A 24,850-nucleotide genomic window follows, 5' to 3' on the forward strand; every position below is an offset into this window, starting at 1 on the left:
GGCAGCCCCTGTGCTCTCGGGTTTCAGATTTCTTCCCTGTGAATCAAGCCATTGTCACCAAGTGACTTCCCAGTGTGCTGGAGTGGAGACTGTCCTCCCAAAATCCATATCCTCCCTGGAACCGCCGGGTATGGACTATTTGAAACTGGGTTGTTGCAAGTGTAAGTACTTAAATTAAAATGAGGTCAGACAGGAGTGGGGTGGCCCTTAGTCCAATATGGTTGGTGTCCCCAGAAGGACAGAAACACAGACGCGCAGGGGGACGGCATGTGATGATGGAGGGCCCGGTGGGCGAGATGCAGGGAAGAGCCGAGGAGCCCCCCAGGACTGCCTGCAGCTGTGGGAGGTGGAAGAGGCAGGAAGGACCCTCCTCCAGCGCCCTGGTCGGGAGCACAGCTTGCACCTTCATTTCAGACTTTGTGGCCCCCGCACTGTGAGGGAGGAGCTCTCTCTGCGGGAACCACCTAGTCCGATGGCCTTTGTTACGGCAGCCCCAGCGCACACGAGGTGCATCTAGCCCAAGAGCTACCTTCACTTGGGTTTTCTCGCAAAGGTGGGGGGAAAGCACCCAGAGAGAGACCTGGAGAGCTGGGGCCCCGGGGACCTTCCCCTTTCCACCCTGACCGGGCTTCCCATGGCCTCTGCCTGGTGCTCGGGGCCCTGCCCCCCCCAGCCCCATCTGCTGTGCCAACCACACGCCCACGCTTCCATCCCCACCCTAGGCCTACATTTGCCCTCCCTGTGCGCCTTCAATCGCTGGTCTCTACAAATCGCTGGTCATGTGAAATCAATCCCCAGTGTTTGTAGAACCCTTCCCTGCACTCCCATACGTCACCCAAATCATCCCCAGGGAGTCCTTTGTTCCAATTTCCTTGTCTCAGGGGAGGCTGAGACAACATAGGCCTCTGGGGAATGGTGAGACTCCGGTATCCTGGTCAAAGCTGGGCCAGGCTCCACCCCCCAGGCCAGGGGAGGCCCATTAGGGAGGTGACCGTGTCCTGAGTTGTCCAAACTGGGACACTTCTCAGAGCATACAGGGCACTAGTAATGATTACACCAGGAAGCAGAAGTGTGAACGGGGATCATCCTAAGCCAACGGGCCTCCCTCCAGGCCCCCAGTCTGTGTGTGACTCCGACGAAACACAGGCACACATAGTGTTCAAAGCTCTGGAAACACAAGCCATGTGATCACACATGAGTGTGTCATGCTCCGTCATGTTCTGACATACGTGTTGTGTAGTGATGGAAAACCTGCAAGTGGATATGAGGGTGTGTGTCTGGCCCCTACTGTGCTCAGGCTGCTGTCACAGCAGACCATGGACGGGGAGGCTCATCTGCAGCGGTTATTTCTCAGAGCTCTGGAGGCTCGAAGGCCGGGATCACGATGCCAGCACGGTTCGCCTTCTGGGGAGAGCTCTCTTCTTGCTCACAGGTGGAAGAGCTCTCTTCCAAAAGAGAAGAAGAGCTCCACCAAAGAGCTCTCTTCTTTGCCTCACATGGTGGAAGGACAGAAATGGTGAAAATGGTGAAAAACAAAGTTTCTAGGACCTGTGAGACAGTATCACAAGGACTAACAGAAGTGGGAAAAAAAAAAAGGAAAAAATTATTAATACTGGATCTTTGAAAAGAGAAAAAAAAAAACAATCGATATGTTTCTAACTAGACCCATCAAGAAAACAATGAAAGAACACACATATAACCAATATCAGAAATGAAAGATGGGCTACCATTGTAGCCCTACAAACATTCGAAAGGAAAATCAGGTGATAGGCAGAATAATACCAATATTTATACCCACAAATCTGATGACTCAGATGAAATGGACAAATCCCTTGAAAAATACAATTTACCAGATGGACAGAAGAAGAAATAGAAAATCTAGATATCCCTATTTCTATGGAAAATTTTGTAGTTAGTAGCAAAAGTCTTCCTGCAAAGTAAATTTCACATTCAGGTGGTTTCTGAAATTCTGTCAAAGAGCTCCCCTCTCACACCAACTACTATAAGGAAAAAAAAGGAGGGGGGGGACAACGAAGAAGGATTGCTCCCCAGCTCATTTTACGGGGCCAGCATAAATCTAATACCAAAACCTGGCAAATATATTATGAATTACGAAACACCACCACAAATGTAGATTCAGAAATACTTAAAATACTGGCAAGCTGAACCCAAGAACATACAAAACCAGTAACACATCATGGATGATAAGGGTTTGTCTAATGAAAAAAAGGTAGGTTTGGGGCACCTGGGTGGCTCAATCAGTGAAGTATCTGCCTTTGGCTCAGGTCATGATCTCAGGGTCCTGGGAGTGAGTCCTGCATCAGGATCCCTGCTCAGCAAGGAGCCTGCTTCTCCCTCTCCCTCTGCCTCCTGCTCACTCTGCTTCTCCTCTCTCTCTCTGTGTCAAATAAATAAAATAAAATAAAATAAAATTAAATTAAATTAAATTAAATTAAATTAAATTAAATCAAGGAAGGTTTAACATCAGATAATCAATCAATGCAATTCACTACATTAACAGAAAAAGTGAAAAAAAAAAACGATCATTTCAACAAATGCATTGAAAGCATTTAACCAAGTTCATACTCACACATGGTGAAGACTCTCAATTAGGAATAGAGAGAAACTTTCAGCAGCTGATAAAGAGTATCTATCAAAAAAACACCACAGCACCATTCTTTGTGGTAAAACATGAGCATTCTTCCCTTAAGACTAGGAACAAGGCAAGGATTCTTGCCCTCATTTCTATTTAACATTGTCAGGGTGGTCCTAATAGGTGTAGTAAGGCAAGAGGGGAAAAGGGCATAAAGATCACAGAGGAAGAAGTAAAATTTCCCTTATTCACAGATGATAATTTGACTTCCAATGGTTTGCTGTGAATACGTAAAAGCGCAATTCATTTTTATATGACTTTGTATCCTATACTTTTGTGGTTTGGAAGATTTCTTCAGATTTTCTAAAGTTGCACACATTGTGAAGGTACAGTCGATAGGTCTGACTCAATTAAAATCCAAGGGATCTCTTCAGCCAGACATGACAGATGAATAAAAAGCCAAGCCAGGGGATCCCTGGGTGGCTCAGCTGTTTGGCACCTGCCTTTGGCCCAGGATGTGATCCTGGGAGTCCTGGGATCGAGTCCCACATCAGGCTCCTTGCATGGAGCCTGCTTCTCCCTCTGTCTGTGTCTCTGCCACCCCTCCCCCCCGCCTCTCATGAATAAATTAATAAAATCTTGAAAAAAAAAAAAAAAAGAAAAAGCCAAACCACAGGGATGCCTGGGTGGCTCAGAGGTTGAGCATCTGCCTTCAGCTCAGAGCATGACCCCGGGGTCCTGGGATCGAGTCCCCCATCGGGCTCCCCACAGGGAGCCTGCTTCTCCCTCTGCCTGTGTCTCTACCTCTCCCTCTGTGTCTCTCACGAATAAATAAATAAAATCTTTTTTTTTTAAAAAAAAGCCCAGTCACAAACTAGGAAAAGATATTTGAAACCTATGTAATGGACAAAGGATCACTATCAAGGACACAAAGAATTTTTTTTTTTATTGGAGTTCAATTTGCCAACATATAGCATAACACCCAGTGCTCATCCCACCAAGTACCCCCCGTCAGTGCCCGTCACCCAGTCACCCCGACCCCCCGCCCACCTCCCTTTCCACCACCCCTAGTTCGTTTTCCCAGAGTTAGGAGTCTCTCGTGTCTGTCTCCCTCTCTGATATTTCCCACTCATTTTCTCTCCTTTCCCCTTTATTCCCTTTCACTATTTTTTATATTCCCCAAATGAACGAGACCATATAATGTTTGAAGGACACAAAGAATTTCTACAAACCAGTGAGAAAAAGACAAACATGGTTTTTAAAATACACATACAGGTAATTCATGGTAAAGGATGGAAAGGGGCCCAACATCACTCACAGTGGGGAACGATACAATCACCTAACATTTACACACCACTTCGATCACATGGATTGTACCCACCTCACAAAATACTGACAAGGGTACAGAGAAAGAGGAACTCTTCCTCAAAGTTAATGAGTGTAATTAATGCATCTACTTGGATAAGCCTTTGGACAATACCTAGTAAATGGAACGAGTGCATATTGTTTTGATAGTAAGAAATTGGAAATAATATATATAATTGCTTATCAATAGGGCAATGCATTCCACATTAAAATAAATGAATCAGGCCTATTTTTCTCAATAGGAATATGTTTCAGAAGTTAAATGTAAAATATAAGATCAAAGCCTGTACATTATAATATCACTTCTATTATTTAAAAACAACAACAGGGCAGCCCCGGTGGCGTAGCGGTTTAGCGCTGCCTTCAGCCCAGGGTCCTGATCCTGGAGACCCTGGATCAAGTCCCATGTCGGGCTCTCTGTATGATGCCTTCTTCTCCCTCTGCCTGTGTCTCTGCCATTCTCTCTCTCTCTCTGTCTCTATGAATAAATAAATAAAATCTTAAAAAAAATAAAATAACAAACAAACAAAAAAAACCCCCATCACCTACTGTTGATGGATATACACGGGAATAATGTATAGTGATTTCAGAATGGTGGTTATCTCCAGGAAGGGAGGGAAAAGAATGGGTAAAAGAGGTACTTTCACTGTTTTATTTCTTTTTATAAAAAGAGAGGTATCAAGGCAAATAGAAAGAAAGTCCAACATGGATAAGTCTGGGTAGTGTGTAGGGATGCCTGGGTGGCTCATTTGGTTGAGCATTTACCTTCAGCTCAGGGCGTGATCCTGGGGTCCTGGGATCGAGTCCCTGCATCGTGCTCCCTACAGGGAGCCTGCTTCTCCCTCTGCCTGTGTCTCTGCCTTTCTCTCTCTCTGAGTCTCTCGTGAATATCTCTGCTTCTTTGGTTGGTTGTGCTAGGTGAAACTGAAGGTGCTCTATGCTAGAAAATGTTAGTACAAACCATCAAGTTTACTGGACAGGATCTTACCATCATGTAACTTCTCAAATATTTCATTCAAAGATAGTTAAGGCACTTTTAACTTAGTCACACATTTTAAACTACAAAAGAAATGACATTAAAATTTTGCCATTAAAATAATTACAAAATGTATGCTTTTATTCAAGGACTAGATTACATTTAGGACAAAAAGGTTTTTCCTATTTAAAATTCCTACCTTGTAAATTTTAATTTGTATATTCATGAGCAGCTCTGGACATTTATACTGTTTTGTTTCCTTGTTATAAACTTTCAGATTGTTGGTTTATTGACTGTAAGAGTTCTATGTTATGATTGAAAGAAAAAGATTACTGGAGAGAATAATTGTTTCGGAATGGTGCCCGTTACTGTGATGTCAATGAAGGATTTGTCCGGAGTTTTAAATATAAACCAGTATTTTATGGAGGTTTTCTCAGCCACCAGTAGTCTATCCTGGCTGAAACTGAGTACATCAGATTTAACATAGGAGCGGAATTCTACATAACACTGTGAAATGTAATCTTAACTGCCCTCAAGTACCTTATTAAACTCTTACTCTGAACCCAGTGTCAAAAAAAAATTAAAGATAAATCTTTTAAAAAATAAAATAAATAAAAATAAAAATCCAGATAACATAACGTGGTTTGTGAAGCTGAGAGTGACCAAACCTGAGAGAAGCCAACTCTCAGACTCGGGATCTGGTCCAGGATGAGGGAGGGACCTCTCTGGAATTCCATCCAGGGTCTGTCTTAATAGCAAATAAAGTCTCCAGTCATTTCAAATTTTCGGATTTTGATTCCTAGGTCTCCTGTAGCACAGTCTCAACTTTCTATCCATATTAGTCACTTTACCAAATCTGCTAGATATGAAGACCTGACTATGTCCTGGGTTGGGGAGGAAGAGCGTGCATGAGTGTCCACTTGGTATCCCAGTGGGAAAATGCCAAGTAAGCGATCATGGGTTCATACTACTAATCTCCGACGCAAATGCGCCATGGGTGTGTCCCCATGCTGTGCACCATCTCATCCTTCACCTCAAAGTCCGTCAGAATAAACAACAGATCATGATTCTGACTTTCTAGAAATGAGCACTAATCCATCAGAGGAGGATAAGTGGTCTATCAGATTTTTCACTAATGGGATGAGCACTGGGTATTATATTATATGTTGGTAAATCAAACTTAAATAAAAACAAATGTAAAAAAAGAAATAAAAATAATAAATTCAAAAAAAGATTTTTCACTAAAAGGTAGAATAAGAATGATCAGAATTGAAAGTATCTTATATCTCATAAAATGCAACCCTCTATCATACCTGGTTCTTCCCACCACATCACAGAGAAATTTTAGCTCAACTACAGTAGTTTTTAGGGAACTCAAAAGAAATGGAAAGCAGATCCCATCCTTAAGCGATGCATTATTTGCCAAAAGCAAAAAACATACCATCAAAGCTGCAAAGAGAATGCGCAAGACGACCTGGGCCAGTATTTCCACATGCTTCCTTGCACCTGTCTATGCAGGAGTGGGAGGTTTCTCTGCGCGGGGCAGGGGAGAGATTCCCCATAACCAGCCACCTCCCCAGGGCTGCTGCTCACAGGGATTCTGGGTGGTTTGTGTTAAAGGTGCCACGTGGGCATTTGTCAGATTTGAGGCCAGTATCCCTCTCACGGTGACCCTGTCGGTACTCACCATCACCTCAATGTTTCAAAGAATGCTCTGGCCCTGCCATCATGTATGCACCCTGTTAAGTCTGAAATCCATCAGGGAATTGAAAGCAAAAGTGTGAGACTACAAAGAAAGGCAAACCCCACAGGCAAGAGCCGGCCTCGGTGGCCAATGACTCTCTGTAGTTCTTACTTATAAAGGTGCCCACCTGGTCTCAAGACTCATGATGGCCCTGTTTTGCATATCAAGTGGCAAGAAGCTAAATACTGTGGTTCACTAGTAGATCGTTCATACATACATCTCGTTTTGGATGTCTTGAGAGGTTTTACAAAAGCATTAATATTTGTCGAGCTCCTATAGGTGGATAAGTTATTTATTTATTTTATTTTTTTTTAGGTGGATAAGTTATTGAACAAAGGACAATCGGTCAATATTTACCAAACATCCTTTGTGTGCCCGGGCTTCAGCCCAGGTGCTGTGGGAGGTCATAAAGGAAGAGGATGACGTGGTCACCATTGATAAGAAAACTGCTGTCATGAGGGGGCATTATAAAGTCAAAGACCACATTGTGGGATCCTGGCCACCTGCACAACACTGTAGTGACTGCCCTCCAGTGGCTCAGCACACTGAGAAGGATCCAGCAGAATGAATATGTTAACTTCAAAAATGAGGTCACCAACACACACGCAGGCTGCAGGAGGGAAGATGTGTGGGCGTTGGGTATCAACGTTAGCGCATCTCTCTTCTAATGGAGATGGTGATAGAGGAAGAGGATACTCTGTACTGGGCTGTGAAAGGCAGGAGGGATGTCATCGAGTCAATGGGGATGTGTTGTTCAAATATGAAGAAGATGCAGCAAGAAGGCACCTCTTTCCAGGACATCAGAGCAGAGTGAGACATCCTGAGACTTGAATATGTGGTGGAAGACACGTTGGGTACGCAGAGAGCAGAAGGGTCCCTGGTGCTTGGCCTCCAGATGGCAAGAACCAAGCACAGTGGTCATGGCCTGGGTCCTTCATCTTCATCTTTGATGTGAGGTGGGAAGGCTGAGAGAGGATGGCCCTGATGGGTCTAGAGACAGAGACTGGGATTCAAGCTTCCTTGGTGTCCCTGGACCCCTGAACTGTGGTTTCCTGACGGATGACCATGACACCTTCCAAGATGCTGTGAGTCAAGCAGCAACGGGCAGCACAATGCAACAGGTAAGGTGCCATTGGCTTGCTGACAGCGGGAGTTGGTGACAGAGACCCATACAGTGACTGCTTTGTTACTATTGGGATGATCTGGGGGGCCATCCTTGGTCCTTCATGACTCAGTTCCATGGGGTTTGGTCTAACTCACTAACCAGACTCCTGAGTTTTATGCCCAGAGCCGCTGACTGTTCCTGGAGCACATGTCTGGCTTCAGCTGACCTTCCCACTCTTCTGAGTTGGAAGCTGCTTGTTGCTCAGCTCCCACCTGTGGAGGATGGAAGTCCCTGCTTTTGGGGATCTGTGGCTGAAGGATGGATCAGAGAAGGGAGTAAGACAGGTTGACCCTGGCCTGAGGCTCAGGGTGAGGGACCCTGTAACACAAATGCTGCACCCCGAGGCCAGAAGTTAGTTTTAGCAAATTGCATTGCTCCAGGTAAGTACCCAGTGGTTACTCCATGAATGGGAAGCAGGGGCTGAGCATTTGCTCATCATCACAGTTTTCTGGACCCTTGATAAAACAAACCGAGAGCAGGCTGACCGGAACCCTATGTGGGATTCCAGTGTAATTCAATACACTTGGTGCGCCAAGTTATGTTTTGCAGGACAAAGTAACCACACAACAGAAAAGTTCAGATTCTAGAGCTAATAAATAACTCATGAGTTATTGTGAAGATCAAGAGTGGTAGGCGGTGTAAAAGCAGACATTGAGCAATGCTTCCCAACCCTTCCGCCTGTGGACAGTTCTCAGAGAAAGCAAGGCCGAAAACCCTTTTGTAGGAATTACAAAAAATAATCAGCAGTAACTTTGTAGGGTATACGGTAAAGTGAATCGATATACAAATATTTTACTTCTGAAAAGTGTTTCATTAAGAACATAATCATTTATATTCTGGTAATTTCCTTCTTTTTTAACATTGTTTTTACTTTCTGGAGAAATGTGGATTCTCACGACAAGATTTTTAGGTCAATCCACCAACTGGATAACTTATCTGGGGAAGATCTGAAGATCTGAAGATGGATTTTCATTGTGATTATTTGTATTATTCTCTCATTCACTTCCTGTACTTCTTGACCAGGATTTCATATACTCTCTGCTTTTAACCAATAGCCATCATGATTATAAATTACAGGGGCGCCTGGGTGACTCAGTCAGTTGAGCATCTGCCTGTAGCTCAGGTCATGATCCCTGGGTCCTGGGATTCAGCCCAATATCGGGCTCCCTGCTCAGCAGAGAGTCTGCTTCTCCCTCTCCCTCTGCCCTCCACTCGTGTTCTCTGTCTCAAATAAAATAAAAAATCTTTGAAAATGATAATGGTTGGAATTTATCAATATAATGCGAAGAGCGTACAACTTTAAAGCACTCATGGTAAGAAGCGATTCATCTAGTAGGACAGCGAGTGAGGAGGAGATGCCCTCTTAATAATCAGACAAAATAGAATTCAGGCCGAAGCACCTACATGGGACAAAGAAGGACACTTTACAGGCCACAAACCACCATGAGGATATGACGGTTACAAACATGTCTGTACCAACAAAAGGCGAGGCAAAGGTATTCATTCTGCTTACAAACTGGCAAGAATGGGTCGTGCAGGCAGGTATGGATAAAAAACAGAACTGATGCATTTTGGGGACCCCATGCCAGGCCTAAGACAAGTCACGTGAGCAAAAAATAAGTAAGAAAATAGAGACTCCGGCAATATAATCAGTAAGGTAGGTCTTAGAGATGCACGTACCTCACTCAGGCTTTAAGTCCTGACAACACAACTTCTTAAGTGCCCACTATAAAGACCCGCAAAGCTTCATCATATGCGTGCTCACAAAGAAAACATGAGGACGTTGCACAGAGTAGAAGCCTCAACATCGGTCTGTGATCAAAGGCAACAGAACTAGAGACTCAGGACATTTTTTTAAAGGTTTTTGCACACGGATATTTAAATAAATATAAAGTAAACACTCTTGGCTAAAAGATAAACTACAAACGAGAATACAGAATTAAAAAAAATCATAATAAAAATACCATATTTCTGGATTTATGAAGAATGTTTAAAATATTGATTGCAGTAAAATGTATAGCTTTAAATACATACCAAGGATAAGTGGATTAAATTTCCAGTAAGCAATAACGAGAGCCCAAATAAAACAATTGATGAAGGAGTGAAGAGAAAAAGCTTACAATTAAGCAAATCAAAATCTCTGTTCTAAAAAACAAAACAAACCTAAAAGTTCAAACCAGCAGCTAACCTAATCACAGAGGGAAATGAGAGAAACCTCCCAACGTCCAAAATAAGGATTGACAAAGGGGAAACAACCTATTAAAACATACAATTTAAAAATTACATGAAGCTGCTCTACACAACTTTATGCGACTCTGTGCAAGTTGAAAAATCCAGATGAGATGGCTAAGTCCCTAGGAAAAAGCACAGCTCACCACAGTTGCTCCGGTAGAGACAGGGAGCTCAAATACACCGCAGGAGACTAGGAAACCTGTGAAATTCTTCATGCCCAGAGGCCTCATAGAGAAATTCTTTTTTTTTTTATATAAATTCATTTTTTATTGGTGTTCAATTTGCCAACATATAGAATAACACCCAGTGCTCATCCCATCAAGTGCCCCCCTCAGTGCCCGTCACCCAGTCACCCCACCCCCCGCCCTTCTCTCCTTCCACCACCCCTAGTTCATTTCCCAGTTAGGAGTCTTTATGTTCCGTCTCCCTTTCTGATATTTCCCACACATTTTTTCTCCTTTCACTATTTTTTATATTCCCCAAATGAATGAGAACATACACTGTTTGTCCTTCTCCGATTGACTTACTTCACTCAGCATAATACCCTCCAGTTCCATCCACGTCGAAGCAAATGGTGGGTATTTATCGTTTCTAATGGCTGAGGAATATTCCATTGTATACATAAACCACATCTTCTTTATCCATTCATCTTTCGATGGACACTGAGGCTCCTTCCACAGTTTGGCTATTGTGGACATTGCTGCTAGAAACATCGGGGTGCAGGTGTCCCGGCGTTTCATTGCATCTGAATCTTTGGGGTAAATCCCCAGCAGTGCAATTGCTGGGTCGTAGGGCAGGTCTATTTTTAAGGCTTTGAGGAACCTCCACACAGTTTTCCAGAGTGGCTGCACCAGTTCACATTCCCACCAACAGTGTATGAGGGTTCCCCTTCCTCCGCATCCTCTCCAACATTTGTGGTTTCCTGCCTTGTTAATTTTCCCCATTCTCACTGGTGTGAGGTGGGATCTCATTGTGGTTCTGATTTGTATTTCCCTGATGGCAAGTGATGCAGAGCATTTTCTCATGTGCGTGTTGGCCATGTCTATGTCTTCCTCTGTGAGATTTTTCTTCATGTCTTTTGCCCATTTCATGATTGGATTGTTTGTTTCTTTGCTGTTGAGTTTAAGAAGTTCTTTATAGATCTTGGAAACTAGCCCTTTATCTGATACGTCATTTGCAAATATCTTCTCCCATTCTGTAGGTTGTCTTTGAGTTTTGTTGACTGTATCCTTTGCTGTGCAAAAGCTTCTTATCTTGATGAAGTCCCAATAGTTCATTTTTGCTTTTGTTTCTTTTGCCTTCGTGGATGTATCTTGCAAGAAGTTACTGTGGCCAAGTTCAAAAAGGGTGTTGCCTGTGTTCTCCTCTAGGATTTTGATGGAATCTTGTCTCACACTTAGATCTTTCATCCATTTTGAGTTCATCTTTGTGTATGGTGAAAGAGAATGGTCCAGTTTCATTCTTCTGCATGTGGATGTCCAATGTTCCCAGCACCATTTATTGAAGAGACTGTCTTTCTTCCAGTGGATAGTCTTTCCTCCTTTATCGAATATTAGTTGACCATAAAGTTGAGGGTCCACTTCTGGGTTCTCTATCCTGTTCCATTGATCTATGTGTCTGTTTTTGTGCCAGTACCACACTGTCTTGATGACAACAACCTTGTAGTACAACCTGAAAGCTGGCATTGTGATGCCCCCAGATATGGTTTTCTTTTTTAATATCCCCCTGGCTATTCGGGGTCTTTTCTGATTCCACACAAATCTTAAGATGATTTGTTCCAACTCTCTGAAGCAAGTCCATGGTATTTTGATAGGGATTGCATTAAATGTGTATATTGCCCTGGGTAGCATTGACATTTTCACAATATTAATTCTGCCAATCCATGAGCATGGAATATTTTTCCATCTCTTTGTGTCTTCCTCAATATCTTTCAGAAGTGTTCTGTAGTTTTTAGGGTATATATCCTTTACATCTTTGGTTAGATTTATTCCTAGGTATCTTATGCTTTTGGGTGCAATTGTAAATGGGATTGACTCGTTAATTTCTCTTTCTTCAGTCTCATTGTTAGTGTATAGAAATGCCACTGACTTCTGGGCACTGATTGTGTATCCTGCCACACTGTTGAATTGCTGTATGAGTTCTAGCAATCTTGGGGTGGAGTCTTTTGGGTTTTCTACGTAGAGTATCATGTCATCGGCGAAGAGGGAGAGTTTGACTTCTTCTTTGCCAATTTGAATGCCTTTAACGTCTTTTTGTTGCCTGATTGCTGAGGCTAGGACTTCCAGTACTATGTTGAATAGCAGTGGTGAGAGTGGACATTGCTGTCTTGTTCCTGATCTTAGGGGAAAGGCTCCCAGTGCTTCCCCAGTGAGAATGATATTTTCTGTGGGCTTTTTGTAGATGGCTTTTAAGATGTTGAGGAATGTTCCCTCTATCCCTACACTGAAGAGTTTTGATCAGGAATGGATGCTGTATTTTGTCAAATGCTTTCTCTGCATCTGTTGAGAGGATCATATGGTTCTTGGTTTTTCTCTTGCTGATATGATCAATCATAAAACATAAAACACTGATTGTTTTATGAGTGTTGAACCAGCCTTGCATCCTGGGGATAAATCCTACTTGGTCATGGTGAATAATCTTCTTAATGTATTGTTGTATCCTATTGGCTAGTATCTTGTTGAGAATTTTTGCATCCATGTTCATCGGGGATATTGGTCTATAATTCTACTTTTTGGGGGGTCTTTGTCTGGTTTTGGAATTAGGTGATGCTGGCCTCATAGAACGAGTTTGGAAGTATTCCATCTCTTTCTATCTTTCCGAACTTAAAGCATCTATCCAAGAAGAGGACTTAACAATCATCAATATATATGTCTCGAATGTGGGAGCTGCCAAATATATCAATCAATTAATAACCAAAGTTAAGACATACTTAGATAATAATACACTTATACTTGGTTACTTCAATGTAGCACTTTCTACCCTCGATAGGTCTTCTAAGCACAACATCTCCAAAGAAATGAGAGCTTTAAATGATACACTGGACCAGATGGATTTCACAGATATCTACAGAACTTTACATCCAAACGCAACTGAATACACATTCTTCTCAAGCGCACATGGAACTTTCTCCAGAATAGACCACATACTGGGTCACAAATCAGGTCTTAACCGATACCAAAAGATTGGGATCATCCCCTGCGTATTCTCAGACCATAATGCCTTGAAATTAGAACTCAATCACAAGAAGAAGTTTGGAAGGATTTCAAGCACGTGGAGGTTAAGGACCATCCTGCTAAAAGATGAAAGGATCAACCAGGAAATTAAGGAAGAATTAAAAAGATTCATGGAAACTAATGAGAATGAAGATACAACCGTTCAAAATCTTTGAGATACAGCAAAAGCAGTCCTGAGGGGGAAATACATCGCAATACAAGCATCCATTCAAAAACTGGAAAGAACTCAAATACAAAAGCTAACCTTACACATAAAGGAGCTAGAGAAAAAACAGCAAATAGATCCTACACCCAGGAGAAGAAGGGAGTTAATAAAGATTCGAGCAGAACTCAACAAAATCGAGACCAGAAGAACTGTGGAACAGATCAACAGAACCAGGAGTTGGTTCTTTGAAAGAATTAATAAGATAGATAAACCATTAGCCAGCCTTATTAAAAAGAAGAGAGAGAAGACTCAAATTAATAAAATCATGAATGAGAAAGGAGAGATCACTACCAACACCAAGGAAATACAAACGATTTTAAAAACATATTATGAACAGCTATACGTCAATAAATTAGGCAATCTAGAAGAAATGGACGCATTCCTGGAAAGCCACAAACTACCAAAACTGGAACAGGAAGAAATATAAAACCTGAACAGGCCAATAACCAGGGAGGAAATTGAAGCAGTCATCAAAAACCTCCCAAGACACAAGAGTCCAGGGCCAGATGGCTTCCCAGGGGAATTCTATCAAACGTTTAAAGAAGAAACCATACCTATTCTACTAAAGCTGATCATAGGGAAATTCTGAAGAAGCTGCAAACAGAAAATGGTCCCCTTGCTGCAGATTGTCTCCAAGAATAAAAGATAAAGGAGAATGTCCTAAGTCATACTGAAAAATTAACTTGAAAACTGTCATAAATCCCAAACAGCAAGTGCTGAAATTATAAGACTTCTAGAAGAATATATAGTAGAAAAATCTTTGTGGCCTCGGATTAGGCAGATTTTTTTTTTTTTTAAGCGAGGGACATAGAAAGTGTGAGTCACAAAGAAGGTGGGCTTCAGCAAAATGAAACACACCTGCTGTTTGAAAGGTACTGCTAAGGGGAACCTGGCTGGCCCAGGGCATGACCCCGGGGTCCCAGGATCGAGTCTCGAGTCTCGTGTCGGGCTCCCCGTAGGGAGCCTGCTTCTCCCTCTCCCTGTGTCTCTGCCTCTCTTTGGGTCTCTCATGAATAAATAAATAAATCTCTCTAAAAAAAAAAAAAAAAAGAAAGAAATTGTTTGCAGAATAGATGAAGAGCCCTGACGGCTCAGTATGAAAAAGACAAAGGCCCTGAGTAAAATGATATAAAAATTTGGGCAGAGGCTCTAGCAGAGAAGATGTAAGGAGAAGAGAAGCCCAGGAAAAGATACTCCCTATCACTAGCTGCTAGGGAAATAGAAATTAAAATTAAAATGAAATACAGTATCGCATACCCTAGCCTGGCTACAGTTGAAAAACAAATGAGGGCAGCCCGGGTAGCTCAGTGGTTTAGCGCCACCTTCAGCCCAGGGCGTGATCCTGGAGACCCGGGATCGAGTCCCACGTCGGGCTCCCTGCACGGAGCCTGCTTCTCCCTCTGCCTGTGTCTCTGCCTCTCTGTGTGTCTCTCATGAATAAAATCTTTAAAAAGAAAAGAAAAGAAAAACAAATGATACCGAGGGCAGGAGGGGATACAAAACACCTGCAATCCTCATCCTCATATGTTGCTGGGGAGGTAACACGGGAGGATTATTCTGGAGAACGGTTTGTCAGATTCTTACAGAGTGAAGCATGACACCTCCATGCACCCAGACATCTCACCCACTGACCTTTACGGTGAGGGAAGGTATTTACCCAAAGCCCAGGAAGACCTGGGTAATTATTCGTATTAGGGTATTATACATATTATGAATACGTAATTATTCATTACGACTTGGTTCACACCAAACAACTGGGAACCTGGCGGGCCGTCCATCAGCTGGTGAGCCGTGTGGGTGTCAAATGTTCCTGCATGGAGGAGGGGGAGAGAGGGGGTGCAGTGCAGGGGAGGGGCGGGGAAGGATGCAGGGGAGCCCCCCTTGCATGCACAGATCTGGTGCATCTCGGGAGCCCGGTGCTGAGTGAAAGAAGCCAGGCCCACGTTGGATTAACTGGCATGAAATTCCAGAAGAGTCATAAACTGTAGTGACAGAAAGTGGATCACGGGGCTCTGGGGGCTGGAGGTGGGAGGAGGGCGCTGGAGGCAGGACAGAAGGTCTGCGTCTTCCTTGGGGTCCTGTTTCCATGACTGTGGACATTTCTCAAGACTCAATGAACCAATGCACTTAAAGCAGGAAAATTTTATTATATTGAATTATACCTCAATAGAGCTAAGTTAAAAAAGTTAAAAACCTTCAAGATTTTAACTGTGACCATTACCAGTGTTACTAATTAGTGTGCAAAGGCGGTGAGCTGATTCCTGATGCTGTGACTGAGGTACGACCCCCGAGTCCACACACAGAAGCCATGACCCTCGGGTTGATGGTATTTGGAGAGAGGGTGGAGGGGTGGGGGTGCAGGGGGCAAGTGGGTGGGGGCATGGGGGGGGCCTCTACAGGTGTAATTAAGCTTAAATGAGGTCATACATGTAGGACCCCGATCTGATGGGATTACTGTCAATAGGAGAGACTGGATCTCTGTCCTGCCCCCTCTCTCCCTCCCCTTCTTCTTCCTTCCCTCCCTCCACCCCCTGCCTCTCCTTTTGCACACAGAAGAAAGGCCATGTGAGGCACACTCTGTCTTCCAGCCACAAGGGAGCCGCGTTGCTGAATGCAAAGTGTCCACGTCGCGACAAGCCCACATCGGTGCATCTGGCCCCCTCTGATTCCCGTGATAAGTTTAGTAACTTGCAATCGTTGTTGAACGGACTCTGTTGACTTTGGGGGGCTGAGGGGCTAAGTAGAGTCAGGCACCGCGTCTCTGCTGCCCCGGGGGGCACCCACCGACACCCCAGGCGCCCGGCAGGTGAAGGCGGGGAAGGCGGCGCCCAGACCGCCAGCAGAGGGCGCGGGAGGGCCGGGCATCCTCGGGGCAGGTGCTCACACCCCTTAGCCACCTGGCCCAGAAGCACGAACAGAACCACAGAACCGTTGGTCCTTCCCTCGAAGCCACATTTCTCACTGAATCAGATGAAGGGTGGAGCACTTAGGGAACTCTGTGCTGTCTTTGGATTACAGGCCACCACAGGACCTTGTGGAAAGCTGGTCACCCGGCCCGGCCCGGGAGCCCTGGTGTCAGCACACCCGTGTCTGAGCTGCCCGGGGAGCCTGGCTGGGCCGGAGCAGGGATCAGGCTCCTTCAGGGGCTGTGGACCACAGTCCATCTGGGCTCAGGCACGCTCAGGAAAGTCCCGGGAGTGCCCCGGAAGCCTCCCACAACTGTTCGCACTGATGCAGACAAGCCTTGGGCAAGGGGCAGGTGGCTGTGCAAAGGGGAGGATGGTGGGCTGACACAGTCCCCTTTCACTAGGACGCTTCTGGCCAGGGCCTTCCTGAGGAGGGGGCAGCAGCAGCCTGCCAGCCCGAGACAGGAGCACAGCACCCTGGGACCACCCGCGCCGCAGCCAGAGTCAGAAGGAGGAGCCCTGGGGAGGGGACTTGGCAGGGCCTGGCCTTCCTGCATCAGCAGCTAGGATCCTGGAGGGTCTGAGAACTGTGTCGTGAGACGGCGGGGACACTTCCATGTCCCCAGGAGCACTGGCTGCATGCTCACCAAGCACCCGCCGTGTGCCTGACCCTGTCGACGGCCCGTCTCATTAATTAACTCATTGAATCCCCATGACGGGCCTCTAAAGAAACGATGCTGTGAGTACCCCCACTTCGTACATGGGTAAAATTAGGCACAGAACATCTAAGTAACCTGCTCAAGGTCACACAGCTGGGAAGTGAGCTCCGTGCAGAGATCTAGAACGTAAGTGCAGTGTCTGTATTTTGGAGATCCGATGCATACGCTCTTACGGCAACACCCCAGCTCCAGAGGTTCAGATTGTGCTGCGGCCGCTCAGAGGGGCTGGGCCCCTGGACCCCAAAGCGACAGCTGGGGGTATTTGTGTGTATGTATCACACTGTCTCCAAAACACATTAATGAATACGCAACACCTACGATGAATATACAACCGATCCTCATTACTCGTGGATCCCTATATGCAAATCCACTTACCCGCTAAAAATTTTTTTTTAAAGATTTTGTTTATTTATTCATGGGAGACCAAGAGAGAGAGGCACAGACATAGGCAGAGGGAGAAGCAGGCTCCCCCCAGAGCAGGGACCCCCGATGCTGGGCTCCATCCCAGGACCCTGAGGTCATGACCTGAGCCGAACCCACTGAGGCCCCCAGGTGCCCCCAAGGTCATGCACTGAACATTGAATATTTGGTTCAGAGGCGCTCAGTCTCCTGACCGTGTGTTTCTCCCAGCCTCAATGGCTCAGGGTTTGCTGACTCAGTGTCAACGACTTTATAGAACATAACTACCTCGAGTGGAGGACTGAGTGTCCCCGTGTTCAGTATACAGGGTGTCGTGCGTATAAGGAGTAAGCACGTGCTCGTCAGGCTCTGCTCACATTCTGGACGCAGCCAGGCTGCTCCGCACCACGGAGGGGGCTTTTTGACACGACCCCGCTTGGTCTCGTCAGCACAAGACAGCAGAGAGTCACCTCTGTCCAGACTCTCCCGGAGGATGAAGATCAGCTTTCAGTCCCAGGACAACACGGCTAGGGATGTAATTAGTACCTATATTTTACAAACAGAAAGGCTGAAAGTCTGAGAGATCAGAGAACCTCCCTGAGGTCACCCTGGGATGTCAACCCACATGTGCACTGTGACATATCCTGTTGTTCTCTCTGCCGAAACGCTGGCCGGTCCCCTGTCCTGAACCATCTAGACAAGGGCCTGCGTGATCCCAAGGAGCCAGGAGGCCAGGATGGTGGGATTGAGGGGCAGAGCTGGCCTTTGCCTCCTCCTGCTGGACCCTCTGCACCAGCCTCCCTGCTCCCCACCTCGGGGGGGGGGGCCCACTGGAGGAGACCAAACAGAGGGACAGGGAAGTAGACACCCCACAGGGCACCAAGGAATTACTTTATTGTGGGAAGAGGATGGAAGGTTGTTTTTCCTGATGTGGTGGGTTTGAATGTCACCAGCTGTTGCTCCAGGGGCAATGAGGACCCTCGGATGGCCCATGAATGGAAGAGGAGGACGTGGGGGGCAGTAGGATCCCAGCCGCGATGGGGGCCACACAGTGACCTGTAAGCAGCAGTGGTGGAGTGAGCAGGGGACAGAGTATCTGAAACAGAGTAGATCTGCTGAGCCCCCGGGCCGTGGGGAAGGCCTTGCAGCTCTTCAAGATTCCTCCCTCATTTATCAGGAAGGCAACGTAGGATCGGCTCAGAAGCTAGGGCGCACCGTACCGGGGAGACCCCCGCCCAGGGCCCCCACAGCCTGAAGGCAGGGACCGCAGACGGGAATACGCCCAAGGAGGCCACGAAACCAGGAGTTTCCACGCAGCCCAGCATGCCGGACGGCCGCGGCACCCGTCCTGGGGGTGCCTCCAAACTCTCAGTCCAGGGGTGTTGGGACGAACAAGTCACGTGTCCCAGAAGGTGTGTGTCAAAGACCCTCTCCACAGGCCATGCTCACTGGGAACTACACGGCCAGGGACAGGATGCTCTGTGGAGAATAGCATCACGGGGACCAGAGTCTGTCTCCACTGGCCGTCTGTCCGGCCTCGGAGACCCCGAGTCCAACGAGAGCCCTCGTTTCATTGAGCTTATGAGTGTGTTGTGAGCCAGACAAAGACACGACAGTGACTTGACTCAAAACAAGAGTCCTGAGAGCCGATGTGGGCCGAGTCCTTCCTTGAAGGATGCACTTCGGAATCGAATGCAGAGCCAGCTGGCACCTCCCCACCCTGGCAGGGGAGCCCTTGGGTTTTCAAGGTGGCAGGCGGGCCATTGGGTGACACCCTGGCTAAGCCATCGGGCTCAGGCTGGAGATGGTGTCAGGAAGGAGGGAGAAGCCACAGAAAGTCTGGCCCGGCTCCTCCCCCTGCACCCCCAGCCCTGACGGAAGAATGCCAGCACCCCTTCGCGGAGGTTTTGTGCCAAGACCCTCCCACGGGCTGGCCTGGCCTTGGTGGAGGCCCTGGAGCTGGCCCGGCCCGCCCCACCCATGGGAGGCTAGATGGCGGGTCCCCTGCACTCCGTGCAAAAGCCGTGGCCTGGGCTGCACGTGGTAAAAGTGAAGCGATTTAGTAATTGCAATCTGAAATCAGATGCGACTCCGAGAGGTTTTCGGGGCAAAGGTGGTTTGAGTTCTTACACCAATGATGGGGGATGGGACTGATCGTGGAATCTGAATCCCCCCCCCCTTGCTGCTGGCGTGGCCTGCGTGTGAGAGGGGAGTCGTCCCCCCACGCACACTCACGTCTGTATGCACACACACTCCCTGCCTGTCTCTCCGCGTCTGTGTCAATGAAGCCAAGAGGAAATTTAGCAAGGTTTTCTTTATTTGAGGGAATTGTTTGTTGAACCAGTGACAAGGATAAAAAGCAGATTAAGGAAAGCCCGGCACTCGGGGGACCTGAGATGTGACGGTGAGTGGTCTTCATTTCCAAACACCCAGGGAGGCTGGTGGGTTCTCTGAAGGGACTCCTCTTAATAATGACAATCTGGAAACATGAAATGCCAGGGGGTGGGTGACAACATCAGGGGACCAAGGGACCCCGCCCTGACAGCCTCCTGGGGCTCCTATCAACAGGCCCTTGGCCAGACTTCCTGCCCAAGGAGCTCGCTCCTGGAGGAGGGAAGGAGGACACTTCTCGGGGGTCCATCCCCTCCCCCAGTAACTGGCAATTGTCCAGAGAGACCCTTAGGTCACATAAAAAATCACTCGGGAGTGTCCCCGTGAAGGCTGCGCTCTTTGGCTCGCCCTGATGTTCTGAAACAGGGAAAGAAAAGCATCTAGATGGGTAAGCGCACGGTGCCCGCTTTGGGGGACGTGTTGCCAAACTCAGGTCAGGAGACACACTGTATGTTAGGGGGATGGGGCGGCTGGAGCCTCCCGGGGCAGCCCTGAGCAGGCCTCCGTGAGCCCAACTGGTCCATCGTGCTCACGCGTGAGCGAACAGCAAGGCCCACATCCTCCTCCCCGGCACCTGGCACAGCGCATGGCACTTAGTGGCCGTGCAAACCAGGGGCTGCGTGACAGTCGCCTGGGCGGCACCGGCAGCTGGGCCGGGACCCAGGGGCGTGGCTGAGGTGACCTGCGGCCGTCACACAAGCCCCAGTGGGAACCCTGGTGGCTTTCGGCTCATCCCAAAGCTGCTGTCACTGTGGAGAGTGACCCTCGGAGCTGCTTCCTCCTGAAACGATCCCCGCTGCGCTCGGGGGTCTGGCCTGGAGTCGGCCGGGCCCGGCTCCCAACACCCCCACCCCGCCCCGTCCTGCACGGACGTTACCTTGATTGAGGATTGGGAAGAAGCACCAGGGCACGTTGCGGATGGTGTCGGAGAAGCAGCAGTTGCGAGACGCACACTCCTGGGGGCTGATGCCCGGGTACCCACAGTTCTTGCGGGCCGCCACTTCCATGACACACTGCTCCGACTCTGGCCACGCATCCCCAGGCACCAGGAAAGGAGCAACAGGGAGACTCAGTTAGCGCAGCTCGGGAATTGGCACCTCTATTCCTGTCCTCACACGCGGGTGCCACCGAGCTGCAGCCTCAGCGTGTTGCGAGGTGCTGCCGTATACGACCCCCAAGGACTGTCTAAGGGTCCTTAGCCAGCGGCTGGCCACCCTTGGATCTGCACAGACGCCACAGGTCAGAGGTTCCAGGGCCTTGGGAAAATCAGCTCGCCTCTCTGGATCCGATATTCCCGTCTGTAAAATGGGGTGACCCCCGTACCCTGCTGAGCACGGGCCGGTGAGCATCCTTTAAACGGGTGATGCATTTTGCTAGAGCCCTGAAAGCCAGCAATGCCTCCACCAGAGAAGAAGCCCTGCCTCGTAACCACCCATCTGTCTCGTCCCCTTCGGAGCCCCGGGAGCCTGTGACCCACAGTCACTGGCGGGCGTGGACGGGCGGCCGTGGGCGCCGAGTTCCGTTGGCGCCGCGTGCTCTGCACATGCAACTTCCTTCCCCGCGCACCTCGCGACGAACGCCCTTCTATCTGGCTGGCGTGCGCCGCCGTGAAACTCGTTCTCGGAAGAAAACCCTGGAAGCCCTAAGTGGGTCTCCTACCATTGGAGGCTGGTGGGCAGTTCGGTGGATAATGTCCCAGGGACTGCCTTCCTGTCCCCCAGCAGCTCCCCAGCAGCCAGGAGAGGCCCGGGAGCTGTCCTTCCTTCTAACAGTAAAACTGACCGGTTCTTGCAAGTGTGTGCGGGAGGGGGAGTAGGTAGGGCTGGCCCTGGGGGGGGTCCAGGGGTGGACAGGGGGGTCCTTCGGGTGGGCCAGGCGCCGGTTACCTTGCTTCGGGAGGGGATGGAAACACCAGGGGACGTTGGGGACTCTGGAGTCGAAGCAGCAGCCCGTGTTGAAGCACTCGGCAGGCGCTGATGCCCGGGAAGCCACAGTTCTTCCTGTGGGAGGCCTCGATCCGCGAGCACTGGCAGGCGGCTGGGGAGAGAGCCCTGGTCAGCCCGTCCCCACTTGCGCTCCCCGCTTGCTCCCGGGGCCACGTCCGGACACCTCCCCGGGCCCTGTGGCCACGCCGGGAAACGGCAAAGTCTCCTCTTGCCCGGATTTGAACTATGCAATGTCCTGAGGAGTGAACAGGGCTTCCCAGAAATGACTACTTAAAAAAATAATAATAATAATAAATAAATAAGGGAAAAATTTAGGAAAGGCAGTGGGCCTAGGAAGAGTCAAGATGAAAGGTGACCAAGGTGGGCTCCAGGTGCCCTGGGGGCCTCCTGCCTCAGCCCCCCCTACCCAGCTGGCCCCCAGCACCTGTGGCTGCTTTGACCTTTGCCAGGAAGGAGGCCTCTCCCAGCCCTGGGGGCGCCCCCCCCCCCAAATGGCAGGGAAGGAGGCACCAATGCCCCCAGCGCACATCACAGGTGTCAGGATGCCTTTTGAGCTGCTTCTGCTCTCAGGTGAACCCATCATTCCGCCCTGTAACTCTGAGGAAGGCAAACAAGAGCCGAGACCCATCCAGGGCCAGGGGGGCACCACAGAAAGCCAGGGACCCGCGTACCCCACTGCATTTGGGGTTTACCTGGGCTCGCGGGCCCGTTGCCCTGTTGCCAGGTCAAGGACGCTGAGCCGCATGGCACGACTCACGGGGGCTCACTTACAAGGTTTCTGGGCCCCCGCCGGGGCACACAGCCCCAGGGCGAGGAGCACCGCCAGCAGCTGGAGGCCTCGAGGTCCCATGTCCATGCTGCGCGCCAGGGCCGCCTGCAGAAGGTGCACTGCCCACTGCCATCGGGTGTTTTATAATGTCCTCTCTGTTTGCTCAGCAAATGCAAATAACTTTTCTGTGTCCCCTGTGGCACCAACCCCTCGGGTCCTTTGTTAGGAAAAGAAGCTGAGATAGGCCGATGGGCAGGGGACAGAGCAGCCGTGCCTGCAGGCGAGGCTTCCGGCAGGGGCTGCCTTGCTGCCAGGCCTCCCCCTGCCCCCCGGGGCCACGAGCCAGGTCACGCCAGGATGCCGACGTGGAAAACCGGCCACATGCACGTCTGGCACTGGGCACCCTCAGGGTCACACCCAGGAAGGGATAAGCTATGTATGTCTCCTGATAAAGTACATGGTTATCGCATGATTTTTTTTTTTTTTAAATATTAGGCCCAAGATTACTGGGGAAAATGAGGGAGCCAGCCGGAGGCCTAGGGAAGAGCCCACCTCGAGGGCAGCACGATGCCTCTGCCAGCCTCTGGTCTTCTGTCTCCTTGTCTCCTGCTTGGGCAGGGGCTGCTCCCCGTGGACGAGAGGCTGGTGTGTAAAAATCAGCAGCTGGGGATCCCTGGGTGGCGCAGCGGTTTGGCGCCTGCCTTTGGCTCAGGGCGTGATCCTGGAGACCCAAGATCGAATCCCACATCAGGCTCCCGGTGCATGGAGCCTGCTTCTCCCTCTGCCTATGTCTCTGCCTCTCTCTCTCTCTCTCTGTGACTATCATAAATAAATTAAAAAAAAAAAATCAGCAGCTGGTTTCGGCACCCCTGAAATGCCTATTTGTCTTCCGTGGGAGCTCTGTGTGTTTCCTAGAGACATAAGCCTGCCCCTGTGCAGGGGTCCCGTGCTCCGGGGAAGAGAGTCCGTGGATGGAACCAAGAGAGAGGGGAGAAGGGAGACGGAGGCACCCCAAGGGACAAGATTTGGGGCAAAGGGAGGCCACGAGCCCCCACTGGCTGAGGCCTTGCAGGAGGGCACCCATCTGGGAATCGTGGGTTGAGCAGCCAGGGACCCAGAGACACACAGAATCCAAATCCCAGCGTTCTTGGGGTTCAGAAAGCAGGCCTCCTGCTCCAGGGCTTCTGCTTGACCCCATCCAGTCCCTCCAGACCAGGCCCCTGACCCACCACCGGGCAACCACCAGATTCCTCGAAACCTTGCAAACTCAGCTTTCCCCAATCCCATGTCCCCACCACCCTTGATCACCAGCAAGACATAAGGGCCCCTGAGGGACCATCATGTCCCCACTCTGCTTTGTCTCCCTGAACCGATACCCACTTCTTCCCACTGCCCCCATCTCGGCCCTTCCAGGAGCCGTGCAGAACTTGCCCATCCAGGCCAAGCCCCTCCATCTCTCACCCACCCCCGGTACTAGCAGAAGCCAGCGCCTTCCTGGACTTGCTTCCCTTGTGCTCATCCCAGGAGAGGTGCTCAGCAACCCCACTCCCTTCTCCGCCCACACGGTGCTTTTGTACAAGTTAGAAAATGGCTCATTTGCTTCAAGACAAGTTACTTGGCGCTGAGGGGAGATCAGGATAATAGATACAATATGTCCAGGATCAGCGGCGCCCTACCTGAGTGGGGAGCTGTGCATAGCACAACCTCCATGACTTCCGTCACGTGGGCTCAGGCCTAGGGGGCTGGACGCTGGCCTCGCACCCCCGTGTCTCCACGTGCATGCCAAAACCATGCTTCCTCGGAGATGCGGGCTGTGTGAACCTCACCACTTCCCATGGCCCTGCCCTACTGTCATCTCCTGACCTTCAGCCTGTCACTTCTGTTAAGGATTTTAGCACTGGGTTCTCTGTGTCCCTTGTCACCCCAAGACTTAGCAACATCCCTGCTGGCCTCTGCATTCCAATGGATAGCTCACCCAAATGCCTAGGCACCTGGGTTTTCGTTTCCTCCTCATCTATAGAAACGTCACACCCTATTCCAGGTCTGCTACATGTCCTCCATGACCACACTCAGAAATAAGACATGCTAACATCCTTTCTGTTCAGGACATCCTAAGCTTCTTTATAAATATTTTATTTATTTATTTATTCATGAGAGACACACAGAGAGAAGCAGAAACTCAGGCAGAGGGAGAAGCAGGCTCCCTG

At 48.8% G+C, this 24,850-nt stretch overlaps 1 protein-coding gene across 1 annotated transcript; it reads right to left on the reverse strand.

Annotated features, from left to right (window-relative positions):
• Nucleotides 1–19,954: 19,954 nt before the first annotated feature.
• On the reverse strand, nt 19,955–22,732 carry TFF2 (trefoil factor 2). The gene is given in 5 exon segments (NM_001002991.1): nt 19,955–20,016; nt 20,806–20,952; nt 21,815–21,895; nt 21,897–21,965; nt 22,646–22,732. Coding segments are annotated over 5 exon segments (390 nt in total). The 5' UTR covers nt 22,725–22,732; the 3' UTR covers nt 19,955–20,002.
• Between the last annotated feature and the right edge of the window lie 2,118 nt (nt 22,733–24,850).

This window comes from Canis lupus, chromosome 31 (genome assembly GCF_011100685.1).
Source record: "Canis lupus familiaris isolate Mischka breed German Shepherd chromosome 31, alternate assembly UU_Cfam_GSD_1.0, whole genome shotgun sequence".
Lineage (NCBI taxonomy): Eukaryota > Metazoa > Chordata > Mammalia > Carnivora > Canidae > Canis > Canis lupus.